At 41.3% G+C, this 12,969-nt stretch overlaps 1 protein-coding gene and 1 long non-coding RNA gene across 7 annotated transcripts in view; one reads left to right on the top strand and one right to left on the bottom strand.

The window, feature by feature from the left end:
- Positions 1-418: 418 nt before the first annotated feature.
- On the bottom strand, positions 419-6,910 carry LOC100487057. Of its 2 annotated transcripts, none has more exons than XR_001170835.3 (3): positions 6,737-6,910; positions 3,870-3,935; positions 419-1,198 (listed from the first exon to the last, which is right to left on the bottom strand). It is a non-coding gene; the product is annotated as an uncharacterized LOC100487057 (long non-coding RNA). The 2 variants fall into 2 exon arrangements; XR_001924615.2 differs by having other exon boundaries at positions 6,788-6,910.
- Positions 6,911-7,001: 91 nt separating this feature from the next.
- nt5dc1 (5'-nucleotidase domain containing 1) overlaps positions 7,002-12,969 on the top strand; it is a 140,067-nt gene continuing 134,099 nt past the window's right edge. The window contains exons 1-2 of one of the 5 annotated variants that reach the window (XM_031901585.1): positions 7,002-7,104; positions 12,533-12,842. In XM_031901585.1, coding sequence (XP_031757445.1) covers positions 12,699-12,842 — 144 coding nt within the window. In that variant the 5' untranslated portion in view covers positions 7,002-7,104; positions 12,533-12,698. 5 annotated transcript variants of the gene reach the window in all.

The raw sequence follows: 12,969 nt of genomic DNA, 5'->3' as shown, positions 1-12,969 counted from the left end.
TAAATATCCTCATGAACTCATGTAATTTAACCCCACCTTCCCAGGATACTTCTCATGATGGCATAAAAACCATTACAAATTTTGTGGGCCCTTCTGACACGCCAAAAGAAAATCAAGGGTGAATGTTCTAATTTGGCTATGAAATTGCAACCTGTCCCGTGCTGTGAGAAAGTATGCATTTGCGGACCTATAACTGCTTCATTTTTAATACTCATTAATTTTCTCTTCCTGTTTGACTTTTTCTTGCAACCAAAGACCTTCTAAGCCTACTCAGTTTTGCGTCCCCATGAATTATTTGTAATATCTGTGCATTTCATCTTCTACATGAGCTGGATTGCTGTGGCCCTGCCACTGCTATCAAATAGTATATCAGAAATCAGGTAATATGTCAGAAATAATTGTGGCAGACACAATCAAGAAAGTTGGACACAGAAATAAAATGTATTGCTGCCAACATATACTAGTGTAAAATAGCCATTTGTGGCATTACCTTCTATAGACTCTATCCTGTTGACAAATTCAAATAGCCAAAAAATGTGTTTTTACTACTACAAAACCTTATTTTGTAGCTTGAAAGACTGTTCCTTGAAATGCAGGCGAATTGTATAGGTTTTCAATCAAAAAGATACTGGATAAAAGTGTTCCTTTTGTACTCGACGTGCTCTGTCTTCATTTGTCTCTTCAGGAATTGGTTTCAATAGTTCACACTGAATGCCGCAATTGGCTGTCAGGTATTTTGGTTCTATCTGAGTACTTTTATTCTTTGAATATAGCTTTGGATTTGTCATGCAAGCCGCATTTCTTGAAGTAACAGTTAAAGCTTTAATCTGGGAGTCAGTCTGTGTCTGACAATCTCTCATGATAGTTGTAGTCCTTGATTTTTTTGATGGTGGCTCCAATGAAGTGTTGAACTCTTCAAACACTGTAGGGATAGCACCATACTTTAATAGTTTCTTTGTGCCTCTTATCTCATAGCAGTCAGTAGTAAAATGTTTAGAACAGAGCCTGTAGAGCTCGGTTCTTTTTCCTTCCAGAACTTTTTTTGTGAATTCCTCAATGTCCCCAAAATTTTGCTTTGTCTGAATAAGCCATTGTTTTATAATATGAATATTATTTGGAAATCCATGTAGAATGACACCTTGTGCTCCTTTTTTTCCAGTCCAGTTTGGACAATTTTTTACAATACACTTTGGCATTGCTTAAAAAAAAAAAAAAAAAAAGAGAAAACAATTTTAATATGCACTATGGATCTTGGATTGTTATAATTGCATGTTTTTAAAATGTAAACTTTTAATTTTTTTTTACGGTTTAAATTAACAGGCCTGGATTTGTGGGCAGGCCACAAAGGCCCTGCCTAAGGAAGCATGCAGCCCACTAGCTACATCTGCACTGGGGGCTGGACAGGAGATTTTGAAAGCTATTTAAATCTCCTGCCTGTCCAGTCTTCAGTGCAGCCATCAGGGGGTGTGTGTGCGCAGAGGTGAGGGGCCTAGGGGCGCACATTTTTAAAATCTGGGCCTGTAAATTAATGGGATTACGACCAACAAACTATAAAATATCTTTGTTGGCAATGGTTAAAAAAATAATTTAGTATACAGTGGTGTGAAAAACTATTTGCCCCCTTCCTGATTTCTTATTCTTTTGCATGTTTGTCACACAAAATGTTTCTGTTCATCAAACACATTTAACTATTAGTCAAAGATAACACAAGTAAACACAAAATGCAGTTTTTAAATGAGGGTTTTTATTATTTAGGGAGAAAAAAAATCCAAACCTACATGGCCCTGTGTGAAAAAGTAATTGCCCCCTGAACCTAATAACTGGTTGGGCCACCCTTAGCAGCAATAACTGCAATCAAGCGTTTGCGATAACTTGCAACGAGTCTTTTACAGCGCTCTGGAGGAATTTTGGCCCACTCATCTTTGCAGAATTGTTGTAATTCAGCTTTGTTTGAGGGTTTTCTAGCATGAACCGCCTTTTTAAGGTCATGCCACAACATCTCAATAGGATTCAGGTCAGGACTTTGACTAGGCCACTCCAAAGTCTTCATTTTGTTTTTCTTCAGCCATTCAGAGGTGGATTTGCTGGTGTGTTTTGGGTCATTGTCCTGCTGCAGCACCCAAGATCGCTTCAGCTTGAGTTGACGAACAGATGGCCGGACATTCTCCTTCAGGATTTTTTTGTAGACAGTAGAATTCATGGTTCAATCTATCACAGCAAGCCTTCCAGGTCCTGAAGCAGCAAAACCACCCCAGACCATCACACTACCACCACCATATTTTACTGTTGGTATGATGTTCTTTTTCTGAAATGCTGTGTTACTTTTACGCCAGATGTAACGGGACACGCACCTTCCAAAAAGTTCAACTTTTGTCTCATCGGTCCACAAGGTATTTTCCCAAAAGTCTTGGCAATCATTGAGATGTTTTTTAGCAAAATTGAGACGAGCCATAATGTTCTTTTTGCTTAAAAGTGGTTTGCGCCTTGGAAATCTGCCATGCAGGCCGTTTTTGCCCAGTCTCTTTCTTATGGTGGAGTCGTGAACACTGACCTTAATTGAGGCAAGTGAGGCCTGCAGTTCTTTAGATGTTGTCCTGGGGTCTTTTGTGGCCTCTCGGATGAGTTGTCTCTGCGCTCTTGGGGTAATTTTGGTCGGCCGGCCACTCCTGGGAAGGTTCACCACTGTTCCATGTTTTTGCCATTTGTGGATAATGGCTCTCACTGTGGTTCGCTGGAGTCCCAAAGCTTTAGAAATGGCTTTATAACCTTTACCAGACTGATAGATCTCAATTACTTTTGTTCTCATTTGTTCCTGAATTTCTTTGGATCTTGGCATGATGTCTAGCTTTTGAGGTGCTTTTGGTCTACTTCTCTGTGTCAGGTAGCTCCTATTTAAGTGATTTCTTGATTGAAACAGGTGTGGCAGTAATCAGGCCTGGGGGTGACTACAGAAATTGAACTCAGGTGTGATAAACCACAGTTAAGTTATTTTTTTACAAGGGGGGCAATCACTTTTTCACACAGAGCCATGTAGATTTGGAGTTTTTTTTCTCCATTAATAACGTAAACCTTCATTTAAAAACTGCATTTTGTGTTCAATTATGTTATCTTTGACTAATAGTTAACGGTTTTTGATGAGCAGAAACATTTAAGTGTGACAAACATGCAAAAGAATAAGAAATCAGGAAGGGGGCAAATAGTTTTTCACACCACTGTATGCACATGCATATGTTTCAGATGGGTGTCATTAACAATTTTCATAATATATTAGTGTGCATTTATATTTACAAATAATTATATTTGCTATTTGCAAGTAATCTATAGAAACCAAACACTGCTTAGATTAGGAGCTTTGTTTTGTTAACTTCAGGAGGTTGTAGAAACAAGTAGACAGTAAATAAAAGACTAAGGGCCTGATTCACTAAAGTCCGAAATAAGGAGTGCTATTTATAGCATGCGTTAAAAATCTTATCACTTCTTATTTTTCGCTCGATTCATTAAAAGGACACTTGTCATAATTAAGAAGCGATGTTCTTGGTGTTATTTATCGTGCGACAACATATTTTCAAGCAATATATTACGCAGCGCACAACATATTACGCAGCACGTTGCTTGAAAATATGTCGTCGCCCTGACTCTTTATGGACCGTGGCACCCCTTAGGATGTACGTTTTGATGACACATTGGCTAGGGGTTGTCTACATACCACTGTTAGTCTGCAGCTATTGAATACATTTTTTTCTGTACTACATAACAAGCCTCAGTCAGGGAGCACTAAAGGTATTCAACCTGATATTTTGTAAAAACTACTACTTGGTGACAATTCTAAGGGGGACAAAAATATTACAGACGAACTGGAAAATACACACCAAGATTAAATCAGGGAGTCTTTAAAGTCTTGTGAAATAACGAATCTTGTAAACATTCAGATTAAACTGTGAAAGAGAAATAAAATTAGGCAGTTAATATCAACTTGATCTATATTAAATAATCCATTTGATTTACAAATTTACAGTTGCTTTTATAACTAAAAACATAATTCAAAAGCTCACTTCTGACCTGGTAAGAAATAGTGAATCCCTGTGTTGCTACAAATAGGATCTATAAATCCTGCACAGGCAACAACATAATTGTTTTGGACTGATGCACCATATGGGGACTCTGACTCCAAGATTCCACTACCAGACTAAGAGGCACCTGTGGGAAGTAGTCCATCTCTCATGGGTTAAAGAGTTTTCTTTTTGCAAGTCACACTAAGGAACCTATAAAAACCTAACCCTGACCAGACTTAGGCAGAAGTATGCATCTGCATATACTGCTCCATGTACATGTTATCAATAAACCTTTCAATTAAAGCATCATCATCTTAGTGGTCTGGTAAAAACCCCGCAACTGTTTGGTGCCTTTGACCTAGGACTGAACAAAGACTCAGTGTTGCACTCAACATCAGTGGTTCCATAATATATCCATAACCCAAGTACCAGATCTTTTAATATGTTTGACATAGGTAAACACCTTTCCAGGGTGTGTAAAATCATGGCAGTTATGAATACAGCAACCCCTTTATGTTATCATTATGTTTTTTTTGTATGTCATACCAGGGAACATTTAAAAACCTAACCCTAAGTTTGGCATACCGTATATACTCGAGTATAAGCCGATCCGAATATAAGCCAAGGTACCTAATTTTACCTGAAAAAACTGGAAAAACGTATTGACTCGAGTATAAGCCTAGGGTGGGAAATGTAGCCGCTACTGCTAAGTTTCAATAATCAAATAAATAATAAAAGGACACTCAGCGTGACCCCCTGTGAACTCTTCATAAATATATCATGCTGGCAGCTGCAGATTAGGGAAAGGTGATTAGGGAAAGGTGGATGGAGGACCCTTTCACCCTCCTGCCTTGAAGAGTTACAACACATTCATACAACTGACCGGATATCTTGTCAAACCTTGGTCAAAAACATTTTGGCTGGAATCTGCTTGCTGAAAAATCCTATCATAAAATAATGACATAGTACTGGGCATGCAGTAGATCACTTGATCAACTGCCAAAAGACCCAGTCAGTGCTTTCATTTGCCAGCACTGGTGTGCATTTGTTAACCATAAATCTCACTCTGACACTAAAGCTGGTCTGAGAGAAAAGAGGCTTTTCATTTAAATCCATCCCTAACTGGCCTTCAATGTGGGCCCCCAGCTAAGATGCTGTGTCCTCCTAGGGACAACCCCACAATTTAAAAATCACTGCTACACCCTTGAAAGAGTCCTGCTCCATCTAAACTGCACCCATCACAGGACTAAAGTATTAAATCCAATATATTGTTTACAGCAAGTAGGGAATTGACATTTGTTTGGGTACCAGGTTGCTTGCTTTAGTAGCCGCACACAAGCAGTTACTCAGCACCACAGCACCCGTGCATGCTAAGAAGAGGCTTCACTGGCACCAACCCAGATCCCCCCACTGTGCGTGCTAAGAGCCTTCACTGGCACCACCCCGTGTGTGCTAAGAACAGCCTTCACTCGCCCGTATGTGTGAGCGTTCGTGCGGCCCCTTCACTGGCACTAGCCCCCCCGGGTGTGTATCAGAGCCTTCACTCGCCCGTATATGTGCACGCGTTCATGCGGCCCCCCGTGAACTTACCCGGCCCCCCTGCTGCGTCCTCCCTCACACCGGGCAGCTGAGAAAGAAGACGCTGCAGAGAGCTGAGAGGGAGGATGCAGAGAAGATCTAACTTTGCGCACGCACACCCTCTTACCGCGCACTTCCTCTTACCGCTCCCCGTAGCGTCTTCTTTCTCAACTGCCCGGTGTGAGGGAGGACGCAGCAGGGGGGCCGGGTAAGTTCACGGGGGGCCGCATGAACGCGTGCGCATATACGGGCATGTGCGCCCGCCGAATGTAAACAGTGTTAGCTTTCTTATTGCTTTGGTTCTGGCAGTTACCGTATATACTCGAGTATAAGCCGAGGCTGAGTTTTTGAGCACATTTTTCGTGCTGAAAAACCCGGCTTATACTCGAGTATATACGGTAAGTGCCTGTCCATGTATATTTCTCTGAGGGGTCCAGTGAAAACTCCACAACAATATTAACTGTGTAAAATGGTATACATACCTAGCTACTGTTAGAGAGTAGAACGAAAACTCTGACAAAGTCCTAAGATCCCCAATAAGATTGTTTTGCCACAAATTTGGATTCATGTAGCTTAGAATTAAGTACAAGGTAATGTTTTATTACTACAGAGAAAAAGGAAATAATTTTTAAAAAAATAAATTATTTGTTTACAATGGGCTGTATGTGAGATGGCCTTCCTGTAATTCACAAATTTCTGGATAAAGCGTTTCCAGATAACAAATCCCATAGCTGTATCAGGAAATCAGTAACACCATGCATGGAAAAAATTGTAATTTTTAAAGCCCTGTTTCAAGGTAAAAGTAAGCATGTTGTATTCTGAAAACACAAAAGGGGTTTTGCAACTAATGGCTATTTCTCAAAGTATATATGTATGGTTATATTTTAGGCATAATCAGTGTTATGACCAGCAGCCCAGATCAACACACCACCACAGGGCAGTGCCCTCAAGGCTGTTACCAATTTTGCAAAACTAGCTGAATGAGCTTAATGCCAGCAATTAATAAGAGTTCTTTTATCCTGGTGGGCCCTTCTGCAATAGCATAGGTTGTATGTGCACCCCTGTTTAAGTATCATCACATCTTTCCAGAAAACCCTTTCACATACCTCAGCACACCATATACTTCTGGCCAATAACGTCTTAAAAAATGAGCAAACCTTTTTCTAATAGAGAAGCCGAAACTGCATCTCAGATCAGATACTTCCTGTTCTAGCCTGAAGCTCCGCCCCTTCAGTGTACTATGCTCCCGTTGTTTCTCGACTGGAAGGTTAGTCAAATAGCTCTCTTCTGCGCATGCTTAAATTAGCTGCAGTCAGACAGAACGCATGCGCAGCTTTTTCCCAAGCGTTTCCTGTTTCTGTAGGAGACTGGCTGCTCGTTCTGTCTGGAGGAGCAATCAGAAAGAGCTCTCACTCTGCAGCTGCATTGAATGAAGCTGCGTGTCAAACACCAGCCGTTTACTGATTTATTTTCGGTATGTTTAATAGAAGAATAACACAAAGCCGTTGTGGTTTCATATACCTTATTATATATATATATATATATATATATATATATATATATATATATATATATTTATTTATTTTTTTTAAAGCACAAGTATTTTATCACTACAGAATATAAATGCTATTTTTTGAAGCACAATGCTGCAATAAATAATATTCTGCTAATGTTTCCTGGTCTTATACACATAATTATATAAAATATAGTGTAGTGTGTCCAATAACACATTAAATTGTCATAAAAATGGCCAAGAAGCTTTGTAGTGCAGAGTTACAGTTTAGCACCACAGCGGAATCAACTAAAGTGCAAATTAAATAGAATGACTTAATCATACACAGCGTAATTTGACTTTTACACACCATCAGCACTGACACTTTATTGATATTGAAAAAAGCGATGTACTTTGTCACCGTTTTTTTACATAGCATGAGACAATTTGTAATTGGTCTTCATTTATTTTATTTTTTAATTTAGGTTTCTGGATTGTAGTTCTACAGTTTGGTTTTCAACAGCTATCCAGTTGCTTGGGTTTTATTTACCCTAGCAACCAGGCAGGGGTTTGAATGAGAGACTGGTTTATGAATAGGTGAGGTATTGAAAAAAAATTCAAAGTTATGTAACAAAAATTAACAATAACAGGAAAATTGTAGCCTCACAGAGCAATAGCTTTTTGGATGTTGGGGCTCAGTTAGTGACTCCTATTTGAAAGCTGAAAATAGTCCAAAGAAGACAATTCAGAAACTATAAAAAAAAGAAATAGCAATAAAGCGCTGTGGGGCAGCTTTAGCAGTGTGTATTTTGCAGAAGTGGCTGAATAGGATTGTGATAAATGCTGAAAGATAAAGAGTTTTATTTATTTGGGGGGGGTGCACTGCTCTTGAATAGTCAGTGTGATGGCATGCTGTGACTGCTACACCGGTGGAGGGTGCCAAGATGAAACACCCAGACTGACCTCTGTAGCATGGGTCCCATGGCCGTTCTTATCCTCAGCTAGTCCATGGACAAACGATGTTGAGTCATTGCCTGTGAGTCCTACCCGAAGGTATGGGCTCCGATGCTCATGTGTCCAAGGCTTTCGCCAATGAACAGCATGTGCGGGTAGATCCACCTTCGCTGAAGCTAGGGTGAGAACCACCAAGTCTTGGCCTAGGGTCAAGCCCAGAGGACTATGACACCTATCCAGGGTGCACAAATCAAACACAAAAAGGGTGCAGAAGTGTACGGGTGCAATGCCATTAATCACCTTGGTAAGGCTCCAGCTGGCAGGAATAAAAGAAAAATATCTCCCGCCCGCCTAACGGCTGTGGCAAGGAAGTGAAGCATGATTAGGCATAATGAGCATGTGCAAAGCCCTAGACAAAAAATGCCAGCAGCTCTTCACTAATGCGAACACAGCTCCTCCGCTTTCATCAAGCTTCAGCTTCAAAGCCTCAAACAGTTGCTGTGTATCTCCTTGGCCAGTAGGGCAGACAACTCTACTGCTGCTGTGGGAGAGGAAACTGTTATTTAATGGGGGGGCAGCATCACTACTGGCTGCAGGTTTAACTATATTGATATTTTTACATAGGATTTAGATTCTATTCAGCTGATGAGGCCTAGTTTAGGTGCATTGCTCTATCTTTGACCATCAGGGACTCATAATGATACTACCTCAATGCACCTTACACAACTGCAGAGGGAACGTTTGCTACACACCACTGAGTGTCCCTGTCATTTAGCCAATTGTCATCTTATTTATTGCGTTATGTTAAATACCAGGGGTTTTATTCCATTTATTGCTTTGTTGGCACAGACTGTCTTTAGCTGTTTGGCAGATTGTACAGGTTATACTTGCAATTGGTCTTGATCTGAGACAATCTGCAGTTGTTCTTCACCTGAGACAACCTGCAGTTGGTCTTCATTTATTTTTTCATTTATTTAGGTTTCTGCTTTGCATTCCTACAGTTTGGTTTTTAACAGCAATCCAGTTTCTAGGGTCTTATTTACCCTAGCAACCAGGAGGCAGTAGATTGAATGAGAGTCTGGGGTTAGGCTGCATATTATGGTACACTGGCTCCTGGGCAGGTTAAGGGACAAAGAGTCCCACAATGAAAGCAAGCTGCAGGGCCTTTTTAAGGCCTTGGTGGACCCTGGGCCAAAATCCAAAGAGTGGGGCCCTATTATCCTGCTGCATGCAGCATGGCAATATTTTTATTTTCAATTACACCAACTTTTTGCTCACACCCGTTTCACCAAAACATAAACCCAGACGTGCCAGAATAAATACTACAGAAGATGGATACTCGGAAAATTTACTTAGACATGCCAGTATAATTAATAATGTAAACTAAAAATGTTATCCCCAGCTGTGCCATTGTAATGACTGTGGAAATGGCCAATCAACAAAAAATGGCCAATGAGACAATCTGCAGTTGGTCTTCATCTGAAACAACCAGACTGACCTCTGTAACATGGGCGACCACGGTAGTCACTATCCTCAGCCAGACACTAAAGTCCCGGGGGCAGGGGCCTACCACATTTTCTAGTATATCTGAATGTAGACACCTTCAATTGCCCACCCTTTATACCTTGGGGAGAATCAACAAAACATTGTCATTTTCAGTGCACAGTGTGTGTCATCAATATTATCCCTGCCTCTTCCTCGGGTTCCTTAATCAAAGCAGAAACCAACATATTTCCCCATTCGTAATGGACTCTTCCACAATAACTGGTATGCAAATGAGCTGCAGATGCTGGGTATAGCCTTGCCCAGTAGGGCACACAGCTCTACTGCTGCTGTGGGAGAGGGAACTGTTACTTAATGGGGGGGGGGGGGGGGGGCAGCATCACTACTGGCTGCAGGTTTAACTATATTGATATTTTTACATAAACTGCAAAAGTTCAATACATTGGTATGTGTGTGTGAATTAATTTTTGTTCGGGCTTTGCATCCCCTTTAATTTTTATTAGGTTAAAAAAGTCAAGTGACAGTGTTAGCATGCCCTGTAGTACCAACATCTAATGGAACATCTGCTACGTATGAGTGCTTGACATTGCACTGTAGCTAATGTATTCTCTAGGTAACACTTCCCAACAGAGATATTTTAAGAGAAAAAAACCTCAACAAATGAAACATTTATATATTAACTAGCTTCAAGTTTTAATATCGGAAATAGAGCGATTTTGCCACATTATTAAAGCTTGTTGAAGATACCATTATTTTGTTGCTAGTGTCAATAGATTTCAGGAAAGCACAAGTGTTTTAAAGATATATCTTCCTGCGTATAGAATTTTTAAGGGTTGAATGGAAAGCACCACATGAGTGATACCTTTCCTCAAACATTCATTTCTATAAAATGGTAAATGAATGTATGTAATTGATTCAGCGCCTATGGTATTAAAAATACTAACACTGGCACTTAATGTACAAGTCTCAGAACAGCCAGCGATGCTACTCAAACAGAATAGTAAACCAGCTCCAGCAATCTCATCACCGATCTCATGTACAACTCCCTGAACCCTTCACTTTAATATACAAGTCCCAGAACAGCCAGCAATTCTGATTTTACAAATTTTAATACCCCTTTTGCAACAAATCCCACAACAGCTGGCGATTCTGATCCTTACAAGTTTTAATACCCCCTCTGCTAGTTAAACACAATCGTAAACCAGCTCCTGCAGCCTAACCAACAATCTCATGCAAAACTCCCTGAACCCTCACTCTAATGCAGCGTTTTTCAACCACTGTTCCGCGGCACACGAAATGTTGCCTGGTGTGCCGTAGGTGAAGACAAGACTCCCCCGGTCCCCTCTGGGACACCTTCCACTTCCTGGCTCCATGATGCCCGGAAATCGTCACTGCCTGTGACGTCATCCGGCATCGGATCCAGGAGGGCGGAGCAACCAGAGGGGAGAGGCAGCACTATCCTGCCCTGGCACAACCCGACCGGGGGGAGCAACTGCCCAGGCCCTGCCCCGACAGACCAGATCCACCAGGGGCCAGGCCCATGCACAGCCGCCCTACTCCCCACCGGAGGACAATCCCGGGACACCCCTGGATGCCGCAGCCTGACATGTAAGAAAGCAATTAATAATAATATATATATATATAACATTTTTGTGTGTATAAAAAAAAAAAAAAAAATCAGTGGGGGGGTGGGTTTGTGGAGAAAATGTCCCGGAAAATACTTTCTTTGTGTTTATTTGATTCCTATTCAAGAGAATTACTTTATATATAGTCAATATAGGCACAGAGTTAAATTTTTTAACATTTTCTAATGGTGGTGTGCCTCATGATTTTTTTCATCAAACAAGTGTGCCTTTGCCCAAAAAAGGTTGAAAAACACTGCTCTAATGTACATGTCCCAGAACAGCTACTCAATCAGGATATTAAACCACCTACCTTAAACCTTCATACTAATACACAAGTCCTTGCGCAACCCTCTATTGTGATTTCCTTTGAGTGCTCTACCCCCCTCCCTTATGCTAGACCTGCAACTTGACCATATTACACAACTACCAGGTCCTATAACAGATAGACTATTAAATCATTTCAGACCTTAAATGCAGTTTTGTTCCTGAGTTTCCCTGCAGTCAGTTGACCATTAAACCCTATTCATTATAGTTACTTGCGTCAAAATGAACACTGAATTTCTGTATAAATGTGCTTGGCACCTCTCATTTTGAATGACTGCTTATATCCGTAAATAAAGGTAATATTAATGTGTACAGAGCACGCAGACAGAGACTAAAGAAGGGCTTATGCATGAGAGCGTATGTTTGAAATGGGAAGTAGGAGGGCCTCAGAGATGATGCTGTAAGGGGAAGAACAGTGGGAAGAGAAAGGGCAGATGCAGCTGCAATAATTGTGCTGCCCTTAACAATGATGGAGGAAGGCCTATACTGACACCCCTCAGAGGAGGAGTCAAGGATGACAACACGTATAGAAGGGACGAAGGATAATACAGCAGGGAGAAGGATGAATGGGAAAGCTGGGGGCTTTCAAGAAATAGTAAGAGGAGATCACATAACCAGCGTAGCAGGCAGGAGGGAGGAGAGGCTGAATGGGGCAGGCGGGACCTGTCACCACCAAGTAAGAGATCACATAACTGTGGGGGAGGCATGATAATGATCCCTTAGCAACATGGAGATTTTAAAGGGGGGGGGGAGAGGGCATGACATGCTTGAATTTGGTGCATAGATGTCCTAAAATGGACACCGTATGCCTAGTTAAACTGGATCCTATGCAGTTCATATAAGCTGCTGTTTTGAGCAAAGGTTTGAGACTCCAAATTCTGCCACTGTATTACACATTGTAAAGTAATGTGTCAGTTCCGTCTCAGTGATATGGCGTTAACAATGTGTGAATAACATCACAGGGGGCAAAGGGTACTATTCATACAGGGTTTCTTTTTATACAGTCACAATGACAACCTGCAGTAAGGACTAAGCTGCTGCCATAACCGTGCAGGAGACTTGCAGCTGCTGTCACTGCCCAGTGAGCTACCACCAGTGAAAAGAAGCGGGAAAGGAGAACACGGCCCAGCTCCTGTCAGGGAACCACACGCTGCACTGTCAGTGCTGCTTATGTCTATCTCCCTGCACGCACAACGACAGTCTTGTATCCCCTCCCAAACAATGGCCAACTCATTCTGTCTCAGCCAGTGCGATGTCATCGGCTTCGACCTGGACCACACTCTGTGCCGGTACCAGCTACATGAATCCAACAAGGTAGGTGCAGCAGGGCATGGAAAGCTGCTCCCTGGGGCTGCATTTCTATCCTAGTTGAAACGAAAGCAATGATTTACTATGAGTAATTAAAGTAAATTTCTGTTAAATTGCTTTTGGTGTTTTTTTC

The sequence above is a fragment of the Xenopus tropicalis genome, chromosome 5, assembly GCF_000004195.4.
Source record: "Xenopus tropicalis strain Nigerian chromosome 5, UCB_Xtro_10.0, whole genome shotgun sequence".
In the NCBI taxonomy this organism is placed as follows: domain Eukaryota; kingdom Metazoa; phylum Chordata; class Amphibia; order Anura; family Pipidae; genus Xenopus; species Xenopus tropicalis.
The sequence above is the reverse complement of the archived record's forward strand: the minus strand, read 5'-3'. Positions and strand labels throughout refer to the sequence as shown.